This window comes from Artemia sp. Qi Xiang Cuo, chromosome 7 (assembly GCF_049724085.1).
Source record: "Artemia sp. Qi Xiang Cuo chromosome 7, ASM4972408v1, whole genome shotgun sequence".
Lineage (NCBI taxonomy): Eukaryota > Metazoa > Arthropoda > Branchiopoda > Anostraca > Artemiidae > Artemia > Artemia sp. Qi Xiang Cuo.
Window position 1 is genome coordinate 31956319 of NC_142800.1, and position 21346 is coordinate 31977664.

The following is a 21346-nucleotide window of genomic DNA, read 5'->3' on the forward strand; positions in this document are numbered from 1 at the left end:
CAACTAAACCCCCAACCACCCCCACCCTCCCATTTGCCCATTATGTTTAAAAACTAAATGTTGCCATAAGATTAAATCAAAATGCACTGTGTTAATGCAAATTACCAATAAGGCATTTTAGCAGTATCCCAAGAACGACTGAGTGTATTATGTTCAAACTTTCGGGGCTAATTCTGCTCTTAAAATTTAACCAAATCAAAATAGCGTAAGTGTCTCCAAACTATAAAAAAGTAAACAGATTTTTTTGCGAATGGTATCAAATTTTCTATTTCAGATCAACTAGAGGAGGTATGAAACTAAATTAAACACTACTATTCGTGTCAAGATTTTCGAAAGGGTGTATGCTGTTAAAAATTTCTGAAAAATTTTCTTCAGCATACAAATAGCAGCCCAAACTATAAAGTCTTGAAAAAAACAAAAAGATTTAAACTATTATTTTCTTTTTCCCTGAAAAGACTATGTCAATACAAAACGAGCAGAAATTAATTAAAAAAACTGTTTCCACAAAATAAGTTTTTCAAAGAAAAGTCAATAACTCCATTAAACTAATAATGAGCAAAAATAAAATCAAATAATCTACCAAGCGTGAAACTACCACAAATCAGCATCGATAAATAAATGAAACCCAAAACGAACAGAAATTACAATAAATAATCGGGTCAAACTCAAAACAAGCAGAGATTAACATGAGTATGGCTTAAAAACCCTGTGCCTTCCCAAGGGAAGAACATAATTTGCACTTTACTGAAAAAATTACTAGTGACTGTGCATTGTCAGTTTAATCCACAAATCTTGATATTTATTAATCAAATTGTAATATTATTTGATTTATTAAAGGTATATAAGCAAGAACATTTATATTTTTTTAGTAAAGTGCAAATTATATTCTTCCCTTGGGAAGGCATAGGGGTTTTTGAGTCCTACTCATGTTAATTTCTGCTCGTTTTGAGTTTGACTCGATTATTTATTGTAAGTTCTGTTCGTTTTGGGTTTCATTTATTTATCGAAGCTGATTTGTGGTAGTTTCACGCTTGGTAGATTATTTGATTTTATTTTTGCTCATTATTGGTTTAATGGAGCTATTGACTTTTTTTTGAAAAACTTATTTTGTGAAAAAAGTTTTTTTTTAATTAATTCTAAAAAAAAACAGTGGTATACTGAGAACTGAGCTTGCTTGAGCTTCTTAGAGAATATAAATTGTAGACTGAAAGCCATAGATCATGGTTGGTAGAAGACCATTAAGAGGCTCATAAATTATTTTTTTATTTTTCATAGGATATTTGAGGTCTTTCTGGGTCTTTAGAGAATATCCTGCTTTGCGTCGGTTTAGTGTTTCCAGCACCCCACAGGTTTTTCCAATTTTAGTTTTGTCGATTGAGGTTACATATAATTTTTTTTTGTATTAAGTTTCAACTTCGCTCTTTATTTCTATCTGAGAAACCTTTTTTAATTATTCAATTTAAGTAGTTGAACAGGTAAAGACATATTTTCTGAAAAATGTTATGCGCCCTGGAATGAAAGAAAGTTCATAAAATTAAGGAAGCATCTCTGGTTACTTTAGTTTAGCTGCAATGGGCTATTGCAACAGATGTTTTCTTAGTATTATTGCACATATTAGTAATTCTTAAAATTGACTTAATACTGAATATATATTCTAGACTGTCTCATCCTGTATATGATATGTGCTTTCTATAAAAAAATATATATATAAATAACATGGAAATAAGGAAAAAAAAAGTGAGGCAGTTCTTTATTGTTGTGATAACTGTAGTTTATACTAGTTGGTGCTTGGATATAAACAAGCCAGGTAAAATATATATTTCCATTATTAGGCTGTGGTTTTCAGGGACTCATATCAAGGCTCTGTATTTGGGAGAGGGAGAAGTAATAATACTCGCACAGATATGGTGTCTAACAAGGAGAGGTATTACCAGTGTTATAGGCTACTTTTCTGATGGGAAATGCTTTTTTTATTTTTGGAAGTTTTTTATGTTATTGAACTAATGATTCCAAGTTAGTGACACAAGGGATTATACAAAGCACACTGAAGACTGTCTTAAAGCTTAGAATTTTCAAAATGTTAGAAGTATATCAATAAGTTTTTTTGGTAATAGTGATGTTACGCATATTCATAGCTGCTGTTCCAATTTCTAAGCGTAATTTTGATTTCTTTGTCCTTAGAAGTTTTCAAATAAACTAACATCGAGACTCCAAGTTAGAAATTAAATAGGCTTTTTTCTCCCCCTTGCAACTCGAAATTAACAAAATAATTTATGAGGCTGTAAGAACATTTTAAACAAAATAGATCCTTCTCAGAAATTCTTTCTGCCCTTCTTCCTAAATATATGGATTTTGCCCTCACTCTCCATTCTCAAGGTTCAAATTTTATTACAGTATAGACTACCTTTGCTACCAAGCAACTTGTACTAGCTCTTGCAGCATTTGGTTTTTGAGGATCTCGTAGAAGCTTCTTGCAAATAGAAAACCACTAATAGCCTAATAAGTTCCCCAAGGAATGGGGGGAGGGGCACTGTGGCAAAATATAATTTCACTAGATGAAGTTCACACCAAACCACATCAAGCCAGTGATTATATAATATCGGAATAAGTTTGATGTAAAAGTCAATTTGAAGACCGTGGACTATTTGTAAGTAACAAACTATATCATGCCACAGAAAAGTGTTGGCTTATGCCATTTCGTGTACAAGGAACTGTTTGGCACTCTTAGGTAATTTCAGTAGTAGACCTAAGTATCGGGCCTAGTAGCCCTATACCCCAAGCCCAGCCATGAAAGCCAAAGATCGCTCTTTTTTAGTAAGTTGACCGTTTCCGGTTAATTAGGGATCTCTGGAACGTGACAATAACGAAATTTTTGATTGGTCAAAATGAAAAGACATTGAAAATGCTAAGGAACTGTAGGTTTAATATCTCTGGAACAACTGGGGCTAGGAGTCATAATTTTCAGCCTTTGTTGAAGGGGAACAAGAGGAACTGAAAAATAGGCTTGGGGCTATATGAGGCTGGAGGGGGTTCTAACCTCAATCCTATATACATATGCTTTGCCTCTGACACTTGCAAAACTTTTGTAAGCTATTAATAGCTAAGGTAAAATATTCTATTGAGACCAAAAATCTAAAGTTTAGATATGGCCCTTTCCTCTTCTTTGAACTACTTATTTTTTGCATATATTAAAAAAAAAATTAGGAAGAAGAAACCATCTGAAAATCCAGATTTAGCCATTTTTCTTGTCCTTGGTTTGAATATAAATGCTTTAACTGGATTAAGGAATGGATAACAGGACTTTGATCGTTCTAGTTGCAAGCTCTCAGTTTTGTCTCCTTATAAGTCAAGCAAATGCATTGGCTAAGTTCACCGGCTTTCCAGATCTTCAATACAAATGATTGTATTGTTAATCAAAAGCCTTGTTTGGATTTTAGGTTGTTATTATTACAATTATTTTTATGGAATAGCCAATTTTAGTCATAGCCATGGAATAGCCGATTTGATGGAACTTTGGTGATTTGTAACCATATTAGGTTGCCGATAAAATCTGTACTACGTAGTTAATGGGCGCCTTACTTTATATTAGGAAGTTTCTTGGCTTATCAGAAACATAAAGGGGTTATATACTTAAAAATTTGCTATCCTCTAAGAAAAAAAACGAGTAAACCAGTTTTCGTTAATTACCTTTACCGGTTTCTTTTTCTTTATTTCTTTGCTATTATTGAAAAAAAAAATCTAAAACCTAACTTTTGAAGAAAAGTAAAGAGCCATATTAAGACTTAACACGAACAAAAATAAATTATAGTAATTCAAACCGAAAACGAAAAGAAATTACTCTAAATGAATAGAAATAACCAAAAACAAACCAAAATAAGATGAATAATCACGTCACATAGTGAAGGTAACAAAGGTGAGATTCAAACGAATAGATGAATCTTAACCGAACGAAATTAAAATGAATATTTGATTCAAGCTTAAACCAAACATAAGTTTCCAGAAACAAGGTTAGAGATATCGACCCCTTAAGCCTTCTAAAGGTCAGAGCATGATTTATGCATTATTGAAAACGATTTGTATTTCTACAAGTTTGTTTTTAATTTGTTATAATCAACAAGAAAATAACAAAAAAAATTGTATTAATCTTAATTCATTATTCATTTGTTATAGGGTATGTCCCCTCCTCAAAGCCTCGCTCTTTACGCTAAAGTTTTTTATTGTTTTAAAAAATAAAGTTGTGATTCAGAGTCAAACTTTAGCGCAAAGAGCGAGGCTTTGAGGAGGGGACAGACCCTTTCATATACGGAATAATTTCTGTCCGTTTTAAGCTTTAATGTCGCTCCTTAGTTTCAGTTTAAAAAACTTGTTTTTTTTATTTAATTTCAGATCGCTTTTTAGTTAATGCAGCTTTTATTTTGGCTCACCGTCATTGAATAAGTAAACCAAATTTGCATAAAAATTTTACTTTTCTTTTGCTAAATGGATGTTTCTAAATTTGGTTATGACGTAATTTACAAATTAACTTACGCAACTAACTTCTATATTCGTATATTTTTCCTCTGGCAAAAAATACAAAGTTAAAGATTTTTGCAGATATGAGCTTGAAACCTATGTAATAGGGTTTTCTGATACGCCGAATCTGACGGTGTGATTTTCATTAAAATTCTTTCACTTGTAGGGGATGTTCCCCCCCCCCTCTTTAAATACTGAAATCTGGTGTAGTCATAACAGGGGCTCCGATGAGTGCTATTTTCAGGTTCTCAATTGCACCAACCTTCATCTCTATCAGCTCCAACTTGGTTGGAGAACCTTTATTCAGAAGTGAAGTGAGTGACTCAGCAATTTCACATAAATTATTTATTAGCCGTTGATAATATGCTGCCATCCCAATAAAAGAACGAATTTCCTTCTTGGATACAGGTAGGAAAAAATCTTGAACGGCCTTGACCTTGATTTCCAATGGGTAAATTTCACCATTTCCAATGCGGTGACCCAGGTAACGAACCTCGTTCTGAGCTATTTTAGTCTTTCCAGTGTGGATTCTCAACCCTGCTTCTTGTATGCTCTCTAGCGGTCTTGAAACATGTACTAGGTGCTTCTCCCAAGAGTCGATAAAGATGACAATATGATCCAAGTAGGCACAAGCGAAGGCCTTACAGGGCTCTAACACCTTTTTCATAAAGCACTGATAGGTCACAGGAGCACCATGCAAGCCAAATGGCATGACCAAAAACTGATAGAGCCCAGAAGACGTCTGGAATGCCGTCTTTTCCCGGTTACTTTTCCCAAGTTCGATTTGCCAATACCCTCTAGCCAGGTCTAGGACACTAAATATTTTCTTGCTGCCATCCGTCTCCAGTAACTCGTCTATACGAGTTAAAGGAACGCATCAAAACGAGATATATTGTTGAGCCCACGAAAATCAAGACAGAAACGTATCGATCCGTCTGATTTTTCGACTATGACGAGTGGAGAACACCAAGGACTAAAAGATGGTTCAATGGTGCCCAAGTCAAGAATGCAGTTGACTTTCTGCTCAATGGTGATCTGTCAGCTTTGCGGTATGCGATATAGCCTCTGCCTCAAAATTCGTGACTCACTCTGTACCAATCTGATGTTTCACATTCCTTGTTCTTCCTGGTGACCCTGAGAAAGTTTCTCGAACATCCTGGAGTAGACTTAGCAGCTCTTCCTTTTGTCTTTTCGACCAGGTGATTTACTGATTTAAATAGATCAGAACAAACTGTGCTGCCACCACCGTTCATAGGTTCACATACGTTCTGATTGCTGTCAACGGCTGTCATTGAAATTTATGACAATCTCCTCTCGAATCACCTCAGAAGGTTGATGTGAAGTACTCTGTATTTCTTCCTAACTTCCGGTATCTCAAGTTCGCAATTGACTCTGCTAATATTCCGAAAGACTTTAAAGGAGCCTTTCCAACGCATTTCCAGCTTGTGGTCACCTGCTGGCAGAAGCGCTAGAACTTCATATCTCACCTGAGGTTCACGAGGCTTTATACGACGGTCGTATAGCTTCTTTTTTTGGCTCGCTTTTGTCCAGTATTTTTTAGCTTCTTTCATCAGTTTTTCAATGCGAGAGTGAACCTGCAACTATTCTGCTGTTTGTCGATTTTGTTTCACGATATGTGAACAAAATTTAGGAGCTGTAATAGTCCCATTCTTTTGGATTGTCCATAACATATTTCTTAAGCAAGTGGATTAAGGTTCCATTGAGTCTTTCAACCAACCCATCGGTCTGAGGATGAACGGAGAAGCCCTTATTGCCTTTATACAAATCATTTTATAAATTTCCCACAAACATTGGACGGAAAGTTTGATCCTTGGTCGGTCAAAATCTCAAAAAAGACTCTAACTCGGCAAAAGAACTGTTCGAGGACCTCCACAATCTTTATTGCATTGGTCATCCGTAAAAGTTAGGCTGCCGGATATTTGTGGCATAATCCAAAATTACCAACAGAAACCGATTACCATTTCGAGATGTTGTTAACGGCCCAACAATGTCCATAGGCACGCGATAAAAGGGCTCTTCCACTATGGGTAAGGAAATCAGTGGTACCTTCTCCTTCGCTTTCATTTTAGTGGTGATCTGACACGACTTAAACGTTTTAATGTATTTTCGGACAGCTTGTCTTACTCCCGGCCAGAAGAAACGATGCAAAATCTGACCACAAGTCCGCTGGTTATCAGTATGTCCACTTAACAGCGAGTCGTGGGTTATCTTAATGATGAAGGATCTGCAAGAATGTGGCACAACAAGTGGCAATACCTCCTCGCCCACTGACGAAGTCCTCTTCCTATACAGCACCCATTCAAGGATCTCATAGTTTTCACGTAGTGGGGCGTGCTTGAAACAACCCTCAAGCTTTTGTCATTCTTCTGTTAGCGTTTGAGTTGATCCCCAGTCAGCTGATCCGGACTTATCTCCTGGGCTCTACCCAACGAAAGAGGCTTATGCAAATCACGCTTTATGCTCTCCTCTTTTCGACTCTTTTTCCATCTGTTGGGGCTCCCAGTGCTTCCAGGATCTACCTCTGCTGTCCAAATATCATTTTTTGGAAGCTCCATTCCCCCATTCGTCGGAGAAAGATTAGGACTGCTCGGCATTGGAGGTGAGCAAATCATCCTCGGTACGGATTTCTCCTGGTTAAGCTCTTGAGGTTAGTAATTCTTCTTCCTTGCGCTTACCTGAACTTTAATATTAGGCTTTCTCTTCCCAAAATGTTAACTGTAAATTTCATTGAAACGAGGGAATGATGTCCCCAGAATCACGTCCACACGTGATTCGCTTGAGACAACAACGGTTACGCAGTCAGTGAAACCTTCCCCTTTTTTCGGAGCGGAAACGAACCCCGGTAGGCTTTTGCTCTGACCCCAAAAATACGATGAATTGCCCGTTTGACCTTATCATAGTCGCTAATTTGGTCTGGTGGGAGCATCGAAGTAGCTTCGGCGGCATTTTCCCTCAACAAACCAGGCAGCCTCACTTCTTACGTCGATTTTTCACACTGGTTTTCGATAGCTGCACACTCGAGGGTGTTGAGGTTTGTATCAAAGCCCCCCTCATGCTGAACTTTGCTATTGAAATAGGCCATATCCCCTCTGTTCCGGTTGCATTCTGAATTTCAGCTTGGCCTGCGTGAACACAAGACTAATTTGCGTTGCAAAAGTAGCAAAACGGTCATTCATTGCTTGCATGTTCAACCTGACCGTCTGTTGTAGCAGATCTACAATTGCCTCTTGGTCACTAGTAAAAAATTGATCTATTCCAACGACAGTATCGACTGAGTTATCCTGGGATCGGGTGAACTCCTTTTCTTCTTCTTCCTCTGAATTTTCTGTCTTGGTCTTTATTGGTAGATGTATGCTAGCTTTCAACTCCAGTTCTACCAAAGCAGATGTCTGTCACCCGGCGTCTTAACCACTAAGATTTGCAGAAACGAAAGTACTAGAAGACTTACTAGTCTCGGGCTAAACAGTCAGTCGATAATATATTTTTGAAGCCTCTTGAGCACGGATTTGGTGGCTCCTTTGACAACTTTGGGTTTCCAGTGACTTTTGGGATGTCTGGTAAGTGTTGTGTCACTTGCAAGATTCTATCACCTTGGCATCCAGCTGTCAAACAATACGAGAGTAATATAAAATTACTGAAAAATTTGGTATAGAACCAATGCGAGAGTAATAAATAATTACTAGAAAATTTGGTATAGGACCAATGCAAGAGTCTTGATTTTGTGGTGAAATTCTCCGTTTTGTCTCAAATTCTGTCTGTGGAATGATGTAGTTATTTTTGGATATTTTTAAATGATCTTTCATTGGTTAATATTTCCTGGATAGGTTTTAGATTATAGCTTATTGGTTTTGGTTTCTTTTAGCCGATACTTTTTTTGCTTTCAAAAATTAGTTTAATTCTCGCTTGAATTTTTAGAATGCTTAAGTTTTGCTTGAATTTTTCCTTTTATTTCACATTTTTGTAACTAATAGAAAATTTATTACATTATAACTAATTGTAATAAGTTTGCAGCTAGCTTATACATGTCCGGAATTAATGTAAAGTCTTGTTGCGTTTCTTAATGTAAAGTCTTGCTGCGTATATATATATATATATATATATATATATATATATATATATATATATATATATATATACGCAGCAAGAATTTACATTAAGAAACGGAATAAGACTTTACATTAAGTCCGGACATGTATAAGCTGGCTGCAAACTTATTATAATTAGTTATAATGTAATAAATTTTGTATTAGTTACAATAAGGTGAAACAAAAGGAAAAATTCAAGCAAAATTTAAGCACTTAAAAATTCAAGCGAGACTTAAACTAATTTTTGAAAGCAAAAAAATGTCGGCTAAAAGAAACCAAAACCAATAAGTCATAATCCAAAACCTATCCAGCAAGTAATAACCAATGAAAAATCATTTGAAAATATCCAAAAATAACTACATCAATCCACAGACCGAATTTGATTAAAAAAGGAGAATTTCAACCACAAAATCAAGACTCTTGCATTGGTTCTATATTGCTCTCGCATTGGTTCTATACCAAATTTTGTAGTAATTATTTATTACTCTCGCATTGATACTATACCAAATTTTTCAGTAATTTTATATTACTCTCGTATTGTTTGACAGCTGGATGCAAAAGTGATAGAAGCTTTCAAGTGCAAACAACACTTACCAGGCATCCCACAAGTCACTGGAAACCCAAAGTTCTCAAGGGAGCCACCAAATCAGTGCTCAAGAGGCTTCAAACTTATATTATCAACTGATTGTTTAGCCCGAGACTTGTACGTCTTCTAGTACTTTCGTTTCTGTAAATCTTACTGGCTAAGACGCCGAGTGGCAGACATCTGCTTTGGGAGAACCGGAGTTGAAAGCTAGCAAACATCTACCACTAAAGGCTAAGGTTCAAGGTTTAATTTTAAAATATCTGTACAAAATAAACATAAATAGAGGGTAAACGCCGGAGACACAAGGTCGAATGACAAAAAACCGGTACATTAATCGGTATGAACCTGTTTGACAACAAAAACACAATAAATAAGAGTAATTGCATGACTCACCAAAAGACGGGAACCCACCCAAAGACAGGAAAGGCCAAGACAGGAAATTCAGAGGAAGAAGCAGAAACGGAGTCAACCCGATCCCAGGATAACTCAGGTGTTACTGTCGTTGGAATAGATCAATTCGTTACTAGTGACCAAGAGGCAATTGTAGCCCTGCTACAACAGACGGTCAGGTTGAGCATGGAAGCAATGAATGACCGTTTTGCTACTTTTGCAACGCACTTTAGTCTTGTGTTCACGCAGACCAAGCTGAAATTCAAAATGCAACCATAACAGTGGGGATGTTGCCTATTTCAATAGCCAAGTTCAGAAATGAAGAGGGCTTTGATACATACCTTAACACCTTCGAGTGTGCAGCTATCGAAAACCAGTGGGACAAATCGACGTAGGCAGTGAGGCTACGTGGTTTGTTGACGGAAAATGCCACCGAGGCTACTTCGATGCTCCCACCAGACCAAACTAGCGACTATGATAAGGTCAAACGGGCAATTCATCCTAGTTTTGGGGTCACATCAAAGGCCTATCGAGTTCGTTTCCGCTCCGAAGAAAGGTTTTCAGTGACTGCGTACCCGTTGTTGTCTCAAGTGAATCACCTGTGGACGTGATTCTGGGGACATCATTCCCTCGTTTCAATGAAATTTGCAGTGAACTCTTTGGAAAGAAAAAGCCTAATATTATAGTTATTGTCAGCGCAAAGCAGAAGAATTACTAACCTCAAGAGCTTAAACAGGAGAAATCCATACCAAGGATGATTTACTCACCTCCAATGCCGAGCAGTCCTAATCTCCCTTCTCTGAAGAATGGGGAATGTATCTTCGAAAAAATGATATTTGGACAATAGAGTTAGAACCTGGAAACACTGGGAGGCCCGACAGATGGAAAAATAGTTGAAAGAAGAAGAGCATAAAGCGGGATTGCACAAGCCTCTTTCGTTGGGTAGAGGCCAGGAGATAAGTCTGGATCAGCTGACTGGGGATGAACTCAAACAGTAACAGGAGAATTACAAAAGCTTTGTGAGTTGTTTCAAGCACGCTCCACTACGTGAAAACTATGAGATCCTTGAATGGGTGCTGTATAGGAAGAGAACTTCGTCAGTGGGCGAGGAGGTATTGCAACTTGTTGTGCCACGGTCTTGCAGAACCTTCATCATTAAGATAACCCACGACTCACCGTTAAGTGGACATACTGGTAACCAGTGGAATTTTGGTCGGATTTTGCATCGTTTCTTCTGGCCAGGAGTTAGACGAGATGTCCGAAAATACATTAAAACGTGTAAGTCGTGTCAACTCACCGTTAGAATGAAAGCGAAGGAGAAGGTACCACTGATTTCCTTACCCATAGTGGAAGAGCCCTTTTATCGCGTGGCTAAGGACATTATTGGGTCGTTAACAATATCCCGAAATGGTCATCGGTTTCTCTTGGTCATTTTGGATTATGCCACAAGATATCCGGAAGCATTACCTTTACAGACAACCAATGCAAAAAAGATTGCGGAGGTCCTCGAACAGTTCTTTTGCTGAGTTAGAGTCTTTTTTGAGATTTTGACCGACCAAGGATCAAACTTTCTGTCCAAACATTTGTGGAAAATTTATAAAATGATTTGTATAAAGGCAATAAGGGCTTCTCCGTATCATCCTCAGACCGATGGGTTGGTAGAAATACTCAATGGAACCTTAATCCACTTGCTTAAGAAATATGTTATGGGCAATCCAAAAGAATGGACCAGCACATCTCCTAAATTTTGTTCGCGTATCTGAAATAGTTCAGTCTTCACTGGATTGTAGCCCCTTTGAACTCCTGTATGTTAGGTGACCAAGAGAACCACTGGATATCCTCAAAGAAAGGTGGGAGGCAGCACCAACGGCTCTAAAACAAAATTAACTAACTGCTGAATAGTTGAAGGTTCGCTCTCGCATTGAAAAACTGACAAAAGAAGCTCAACAAAACTTGACAAAAGCGAGCCAACCAAAGAAGCTATACGATCGTCGTTTAAAGCCTCGTTAACCTCAGGTGAGATATGAAGTTCTAGTGTTTCTGCCAGTAGGTGACCACAAGCTGGAAATGTGTTGGCAAGGCTCCTTTAAAGTATTTCGGAAAATTGGCAGAGTCAATTATGAACTTGAGACACCGGAAACGAGGAATAAATACAGTGTAATTCACATCAACCTTCTGAGGTGATTCGTGAGGAGGCTATCAGAAATTTAAATTACAGCAGTTGACAGCAATCAGAACGTATGTGAACCTATGAACGGTGGTGGCAGCGAAGTTTGTTCTGATCTATTTAAATCAGTAAATCACTTGGTCGGAGAAAGAAAGGAAGAGCAGCTAAGTCTAATCCAGGATGTTCGAGAAACTTTCTCAGGGACACCAGGAAGAACAAGGATCATGAAACATCAGATTGATACAGGTGAGTAAAGACTTTTGAGGCAGAGACCATATCGCATTCCGCAAAGCTGATAGATCACCATTGAGCAGGAAGTCAACCGCATTCTCGACTTGAGCTCATTGAACCATCTTTTAGTCCTTGGTGCTCTCCAGTCGTCAGTGTCGAAAAATCAGACGGATCGAAACGTTTCTGTCTTGATTTTCGTGGGCTTAACAATATATCTCGTTTTGATGCGTATCCTTTACCTCGCATAGACGAGCTCCTGGAGACAGTTTTCAGCAAGAAAATATTGAGTGTCCTAGACCTGGTTACAGGGTACTGGCAAACCGAACTTGAGAAAGGTAGCTGGGAAAAGATTGCATTCCAGACGTCTTCTGGGCTCTTTCTGTTTTTGGTTATTCCATTCGGCTTGCATGGTGTTCCCGCGACCTTTTAGCGCCTTATGGAAAAGGTGTTAGAGCCCTGTAAGGCCTTCGCTCGTGCCCGTTTGGATTATATTGTCATCTTTAGTGACTCTTGGGAGAAGCACCTAGTACATGTTAAAAGACCGCTAGAGAGCATACAAGAAGCAGGGTTGAGGATCCACACTGGAAAGACTAAAATAGCTCAGAACGAGGTTCGTTACCTGGGTCACCGCATTGGAAATGGTGAAATTTACCCATTGGAAAGCAAGGTCAAGGCCGTTCAAGATTTTTTCCTACCTTTGTCCAAGAGCGGTCGTCACCCAAAGGAGTGTTGAGGAGCACCCAATTGCAATCCGTAGTAGGAAAATAGTCCCGGCTGAAAAACGTTACTCGACCGTCGAAAAAGAAGCTCTTACTCTCAAATGGGGAATTGAAAGCTTCGAGTACTACCTGAAGGGACGCCATTTCTTCGTAGAAACAGACCACAACCCTTTTATGTGGCTTAATGTTGCCCAAAGTTGCAAGACTCGTTTGACTCTTTGGTCATTAGCTCTTATAGAATTTCATTTTACCATTAATAGCCGACCGAGATCCATGAACGCAAATGTTGATGCACTTTCAAGGCTATTCTAAGTAATATTGTTGTGATAGCTGTTAAGGATGTCTCTTTTGGAAGGGAGGGACGTCCTGAATTGCCTATGTAAATTATACTTTTAGCTAAATCCTTTTTCATCTTTAGTCTTTTTCTGTGTGTGATAACGCAAGCGAGTGCCGAGATATTGAACTCGGACTGTAATGAGCTGTTATTTGATTCATTTTTGTTAGTTGTGATTTATGAGTTGAAGATTAAAGAAAGGAATTTTGTATTTGAAGAGTTTACTGGAACAAAACAGAAATTAGGCCGTGACAGCGAGTAATAATCGTGTGTTTCAGTTCCCGAAAACAGCTCCATATTTTTTCTGGATAATTGGTAACTTGGAATATTCTCGCATAAAAAAACGATCTAGATAGGTAAGAAATCCGGGAAAATCCATAAAGAGTGTTAATTTTGGTTTTTAGAAATGATGTCATGTAGTAAAAATTACAATGACGTTATGCATGTAATGCACTTCATGGCATCATGTGATAACGTCAAATATTGCAAATGACATCATGAAATAAAAGGAACTTCATGACATCATGTGATGGCATTCATATCCGGGTTGCAGTGATAGCTAGCAATCTAGGAGACTTACCCCTGTATAGCAAACTTATCGTCTCTTCGCTTGAACAACAAGAAAAAAGTATTGGCTTGAAAATAAAAAAATAGCTGCAACCACTATGTTCTGCGTAACCGGAATCTTTTTTCTCTCTCTTTCTCTTCAGATAGCCTGGCACTGTAACATCGTAGAGAACTATTTAACGTTTTATTTTAAATGAAATTGATGTAGTTAAAAAAGCTTTTATAAATAAAAAATTGTAAATTGGCATTGTGGTATATTATGGCCTAAAAAAATGATTTAGATAGGTGAGAAATTTGAGAAAATTCGTTAAGAGCCTTAATTCTGGAAAAAAACCATAAATGTGAGTGAAATCATTTTTATATACATCAGTATTCCTTGAATACATTAAATTGCATTAAAGAACAAAAAACTAGTAATTGCAAAAATATTTGTATATATTTTTACAAGGAATTACGACAATTTCAAAACATTAAAAAAGAAATCAAAAGTTTGAAGCTCAGCAGATATCGTCATTAGAAATCGAACTTGCTGTAATAATCTAATGTTTTTGAATAGATTCAGTATGGAAAGACACTGAAATGCCTAAAGAACAAAAAAACTGGTATAGCGATAATGTTTGGATTTTGACATGGATAAGGTCATCCATGACTACCACACATTGCAAAATCAAAACATAAACCACCTGAGCAGTCAAAAGAAACAAAGGTTCGGCGATATGTCTTTCATAATGACAAAAGACAAGCGAAGGCAAAAAAAAAAGTTTTTGTCCCACCTCCTGAACAATTAAAAGAAACAAAGGTGGTAGTCAATGCCATCCATACCTTTAAAATTAAAAACTTGGACTAGATAAATCGTTGAAGAGAAAAAAAAGTTTTTGTCCCAGCACCTGAGCAATTAAAAGAAATAAATCTTCGGCGACATGTCTTTCATAATGACAAAAGGCAAGCGGATGCAAAAGTTAAAGGTCCAGTAAAAAGAACAAAATATGTAATTTTACAAAGGCACTACATTCAAATTTGTCTTATTTAAAAAAAAAAGATTTTCACCAATACAAAAGCGAATTGGTGTGTGTTGTCAATGCAAACATCTCAGATCAGACAGTCAAGCGATAAAACACCAGACTAAACATCCCAAATCATAAGTTTCAGACAGAAAACAACTACAAAAGCCTAGGACACCTTGCTCAGAAAAGCCCAAATTAGCAAAGTAAACATCCCAATTCATAGGTTTCAGATAGGTATATATATATATATATATATATATATATATATATATATATATATATATATATATATATATATATATATATATATATATATATATATATATATATATATATATATATATATATATATATATATATATATATATATATATATATATATATATATATATATATATATATATATATATATATATATATATATATATATATATATATATATATATATATATATATATATATATATATATATATATATATATATATATATATATATATATATATATATCAGAAGGTTTGGGAAACCATCAGGAGGTTTATATATCTTAAAATACATATGGAAAATTTGGGTTTAAACCTACTTACATGCTAAAGCCATGTTAAAGCACCGAAAATTTCTCTCTTCACTTTATCGTATTCTGTGATTAGAAAGGTAGGATCAGATGCTCAGGATTTTTCTGAAAGGTTGAAAGAAAATCTTTTCAGGCGTAAAGAGATGGTTTTTACATCCTGTAACTTTATACGAAAGGAGGATTTTCTGGGGGATAATTTTTAGGAGGGGGCTGGGTAATTTACTGGGGAAATAAGTCACACGTGGAATAGGCAATAATTCACACTGGAACTTATAACACAACCACATTTAGGTGCAGAACGCTGTAAAAAAAAATTTCTAAGAAAATTTTTTGACTTTAAACCAGTCAAAAAAACATTTTCTTGGGTTGAAATTGTGGTTCGGGTTTAAATTACAACAAATTAATGAAGGTATTAAGATTTACCTTCTTTTCAGTTGAAAAAAAAAATGTGATTCTCAACGTAAATAATATTTATTAATCAAAATGGTTTGGCTTTCGATAGTAGATTGATTTCTTCAATATCGTATTAAGTTTGACTATTGTGCCATTTAAAGTAGTGTATTCAATAGAAATTCAAATCAAATATTTGAGTTTGAGAGAAAAAAGCGGAAGATAAATATATTTTTACTGTGAAAAGATTTCAATTTACTTGCCTACAAAGCGCACACACAGAAATTTTTTGTACGAACATTTTTAGATTATAGTTAGTATTTTCGAACAATAGATTGTATTTCGAACAATAGATAGTATTTTTCGTCCAATATTTTGTTTCTCAACAAGTTGGAATTTCAATAATGATTAAAGAATTCCAAAAAGCCTTAAATATCAAATTCCAACTATTTTCATCTGTTGAAATTCCGACTTAGTTGTTGATAGACATTACAAAGTATTTTTGTTGAGTCTCAAATAATTTTTTACAGTGCAGATATATAAGATTTTTACCATTTCCTTCCCCTCCATAAAATTTGAAGTCTCCTTTACCCCCTCCATACACTAGCTGAAATTTTAGGTTGCACCTCTTCCCAAAACCCCTTCCAAAGCTACTGCAGATATTATATTTTGATATTTTGATAAACCTGAACATGCATAGATTATCTAGATTTACATCTACTCCTTCCACCAAATGAAAATTTAAGATCGACTTGGTCCCCCCTAACATCCATAAAGATTTCAACTTAACGTCCCAACTCTTAGAAAGTTTTAACTTGATTTCTGAAACCGTTTTCAAGCTACTGCTGACAAAACTATTTGATAGACTGGCAGCAAAAATTGTGTTTTAATTTACATCGCTACTAAAATGGGAATATATTCCAAATCCTACAGTGGCTTAAGGTGTAAAAGTGTATAGCTTCATCGGAGACTAGGAACATTTATCCCCTCTCGCAACACAAAGCTTGGAATTCCCTTGCTCCTTGTCTTTTGTTCTCCAGAATTAACTTGACATTTCCTGAATCATTTCCTGTGTATACCTGCAGGAAACTGTGGGAACCTTGACCTAACAGACAATCCCTATGATTTCCTAGCTGATCTGAGACCCAAGATCAAACATGACCACTTTTTACTATCCCTCAAACAATATGTAATATAAATAATTAGGACCATCGTCCCTGGGGGCTTAGGGGTGATATATATTCCGAAGGAGCAGTTGTTAGACTTTTTATGTTTTTGAACATAATGGCTTCCTAAAATTTTGATCCAACACCGTGGAGAGTTATGGGGACTGGGTAGCACAAGCAGGACTGAATGGGAACTGTTTATCCTCTTATCACTTTTTTGAGAACCAAGTTTTGACAACCAACCCTTTCAAATGAAGTGGCCAAATAAAAAAAATAATTAAACTGAATTTACATTTCTTTATTCTATGACAACGCTATCTCAAGCTTTCTCTAATCTCAAGCTTTGTCTAGCCAAATATATTTTAACCTAACGTATTCTAGCCGAATGACTATCCCGCAAATGATTACAATTAACAAGAGTTGCTTGGGAAAAAAATAAAAATCGACACCAAGTTTAGGAAGTTATCTACTGATGAGCTTACCAATGTTGCTAATATTTTTCAGTCTCCAAATTCGGACCACCACAACTCGCATAATCGCCTTAGCGTCGAGCTCATCTGACTTCATGTCTGTTTGGTTCCATGCTAGACTTATTGCATAAGTTTTATCATGAAAGTGATTAAAATAATTTTCAGATCCCATTTTTGATGCTTTCGCAATAGCTGGAACAACAGTTAAACTGCCTTGCTTTCCTGTTCAACACGCTCAATTTAAGCCTCAACTTATTTTATGGTACAAGGAGCCACACAAAACTCCATTTCTAAGGTAGGTGACATAGCGTTCAAGCAAGTACTTCTACTGAAAACTCCAAAGTAAGGTCTAGATTGACAGCTCAAGTACAGATAAAAAGAAAGCCAGGTAAAAGAAGAAAATTCAAATGAAGCAAATATAGGCTTCTTTTGGAAATAGAGAAATTGTAAGGTAAATTACACTAGCTCTGCTTATATAAATATCAACAGAAACATAAGCTAGGTCAAAATAAAATGTTTAGAATAAAAATCCATTGACAAAGAAACCCAAGGCTCATGACCAAAAAAATAGTTTGTGCATATCTGAACCATTGTGTAACTGAGCCCCATGCAGCTAAACCCGTGTAAAGGAGGCCTCGTGCATCTGATCCTAGGTGCAAGTGAACCCCATTTAACTGAAACCCCGTGGAACTTGAGCCCATTTAACTCAAACCCCATATAACTGAAACCTCGTGTAACTGAACCCATTTTTTTAAATGCATTACCGTGTACCTCAACTCACCTGAAACTCAGCCCCATTTAATTAAGCATTCATGCAACTGCACCCTCGCACAATTGAACCCTCGTGCAATTGCACCCTCGTGCAATTGAACCCTGGTGAAATTGAACCTTCGTGCTACTAATTGGACTTTCGTGCACCTAAACCCATGTGTAGCTCTGCCCCGTTTAACTGAACATCCTTTCAACTGAATTCATGTGCAACTCAATTTCACTTAACTGAACCATCGTTCAACTAAGCCTCCATTTTAACTAAGCCCCTGTTTAACTCAACCCCGTTTAAATCAAGTCCTGTTTGACTCAAATCAAACCACGGCATAAGAATAAGTTAGAACTACCGCTGATTAGAAGTTCAAAATATGTTTTTCACTTCGTTCGTATTTTCTAATTTATGTTACACATTTGGGTAACTCCAGAACTTTTCCTAATTGAAAGAAACTTTCAGGAATAGGTCTATTGCAAAAATCGTGGTCCGATAACGTATTTTATGGTTTTATTGGAAACTGTGATCTTTTTAATTAGTGCTCGGGTATAGATTAGCCAAGGGGCAAGTGAAAATTCTGATTTTTATACCCAGTTTCTTAAGCTCTTTCATTTTAACTCTTGAAGTTACGTAAAATCGCTTTGTTTGGGTTATTCCACATTAGATCAAACATGAACAGAGGTGGGAGAAACGAAGTCCTAATTCTACCATCCTCGGATGGTTACCTATTTCAACGCTCCTACAATGATCTATGGAGCTGGAGAAAAAAAAGAGGGTATGTCCGGGTAATAAGCAATTTTTCATAATTCCCGAGAATGTGTTTCGAAATTAATTTTCGTATTGAAATGAAAATAAATAGTATCTACCATTAAAGAACCAGCTTTTTGTTTGAGTGAATTTGTTTTCACTTGGTGTTTTTTTTTTTTTTTTAATAACTCTTTTTTCTGACTGTGAAGCGGAACCTTCTAAAGGGAAATTTTAAACACCGGTTTAAGAGTTTTCGATCATAGAAATTTCAGTGGTGGACCTTTTGTGGTTTCAAGACCTTATACTGCAGAAATGATATTAAAATTACATTTTGGCACCATAAGGCATCCTATGACGTGGTGTTGTCATGACGAAACTATAAAAAAAAACACGTAAATGTAAATATTTGCTTTCAAATAGCCTTAAACAGCTCTCTACGATATTCTAGTGCCCTATTAGTACTGCAGATATAAAACAGAAAATTGGAGACTTATCAGTGTTTCCAGCTCTTTTTAGAATTTAGCATAAAATTTGTTTCCGCAATAAACTTTTATTATTAAGAAGAATTTAAATAATATCTTTCATTCCTGAACCAGCATTAACGGTTGGTTGTTCTTTAAACGAGGGTTCAGTTGCAAGGGGGTTGAATTTGCATGAGGTTTAATGGGGCTGAGTTGCACGAGGGTTCAGTTAAATACGGGCTAAGTATCTCAAGGGCCCAGATTCAAGGGTATGAATTGCATGAGTTTTCAGTTGAACAGGGTTGTGTTGAATCGGGATTCAGTAGCACAAGGATTTAGTTGCACGAGGTTTCAGTTATACGAGGGGTGACCTACACAGGCATGGAGTTACACGGGGTTCAGTTACACCGGAGTTCATCTGGGTCAAATGCAGAAGGGATTAGTTACATGCGTTAATTAGCATGTGGCTTTGTTACACCGGGGTTCAGTTTAAACAGAATCGAAAAAAAAAAAACACAAAAACAATCGCTCATCCATGGAAAAATAAATCGGCACTAGGGTATAGCTTAACCTAATTAACAGGGAAACACAACCCGGGTATTCTAAGAACCTTTCTTTATGCTCCGTGCACATCGTCAGGAACTTCCAAGTCTCTTATACCTCCACGAACCGTTCTTTGATAAAATATATTATTTCCTCATTCTTCTAAGGCCTCGCCCCAAACAGTGCTTTCCTTTAGTTTATTGATTCCCTACACTTCCTGACAAAACAAAACAGGCCCTTCTCATTTCCAAAAATAGAACAGAAGTAAGGACTAGTAGGTTGCCTAATCCCTCACAAATACTTTTTTCTGTCACCAACTCGAAACTCTTCAGATCTTAAACTCCCAAACTCTTTTTTTAGCAAACCTGTCTTAAACTATAAATTGTCATCCCACTGCTCTTTATCCTTAGCATAGAACCCAAGTGACCAGTTCTCATTCACCCTCACATACTATATCTTGATCTCTACTGGTTTCTTAGGGTGGGGGAGGGCACTTCCCTATTTTATCAAAATCCCAATTTTCTCCGTAGTAGTGTACAATTCTTAGTGTATTTTATGTTCTTCTTTAATCAGTGTTTTTTGCGTCCAAGGACAGAGCTGTTGTTTTTATATGTATTTTGTGTGATTCTTTTTTTTTTTGTGTTTTTATACTATGCTGTTTTAAAGTAAAAGAAAACAATTATTGTTTTACAAAATTCCAGGGACATTTCTACTTAAATCATTACACAAAAGATGTGGGGCTTTAGGCCAGCTATTAATTTCGATATATTGTGCATTGAAAAATACTGCTACGTTTGTTTATGATCTGGATAAAATCATGCGAATTCACAATAAACACACCCATCGCTCTCTATCCAACCCAACTTATCTTGAGGTTCATCGAGACGACGATGACAATACACTTCAGATTTTTCTTAAACTGTATTCCAGTGTAAGTAGGGTAAAGCAAAATTCTCTGTCGGTGATACAGTTCGAATTAGTCGAACTACTAACGCTTTTAAAAAAGCGAACTACTTATAGTCCACTGAGCTTTTTAGAGTGTCAAAGTTCTAGGCACTAAACCTGTGACATATTGCCTACAAGATACCAAAGGGGAAGAGATTCTCGGTGGGTTACATGACTATGAACGTCAAAGGGCCAAAAACAATAGTGGGATCTATCAGATTGAAAAAATATTAAAGAGTAGAACCCACATGGGCAAAAGACAGTTCGTTGGCTAGGAAACAACTCTGATTTTCATTCTTTGGTAGCAGTTGAAGACATACCTTATGCCTAATGATTTCTATTCAACATTTATGTCCAATGTCTCCAACCCTGTGTAAATTGATTGAATAAAACAAGCAACTTTTGGACTGAACTTTCCCCCAGTACCAAATTTTATGGGAAAATATGAATCTGACACATGATATCACCAATCAGCAATCAGTCATCGATCACCAATTAACGACATATTGCCACGGGTTCACGCACTTTCACTGACTCTGCATTTATCCATGGCAAAATTGCTTCACAACTTCTTTGGTGTTTTTAAGAAGAGCCAGTGACAGAGGATCATGAAAAAGCTCCCAATGGAAATTTCAAATGCGTGGACTTTCTTCTCTTTTGTGCAAAATAAATGGAA

At 36.5% G+C, this 21346-nt stretch overlaps 1 protein-coding gene across 1 annotated transcript in view; it reads left to right on the plus strand.

The window, feature by feature from the left end:
• The first annotated feature begins 1679 nt into the window (after positions 1-1679).
• Positions 1680-21346, plus strand: part of LOC148950172 (hemicentin-1-like) — a 235199-nt gene continuing 215532 nt past the window's right edge. Inside the window, exons 1-2 of the mRNA XM_089091489.1 lie at positions 1680-1807; positions 17380-17509. Coding sequence (XP_088947615.1) covers positions 1717-1807; positions 17380-17509 — 221 coding nt within the window. The 5' untranslated portion in view covers positions 1680-1716. The remainder of the gene's footprint in view (positions 1808-17379; positions 17510-21346) is intronic.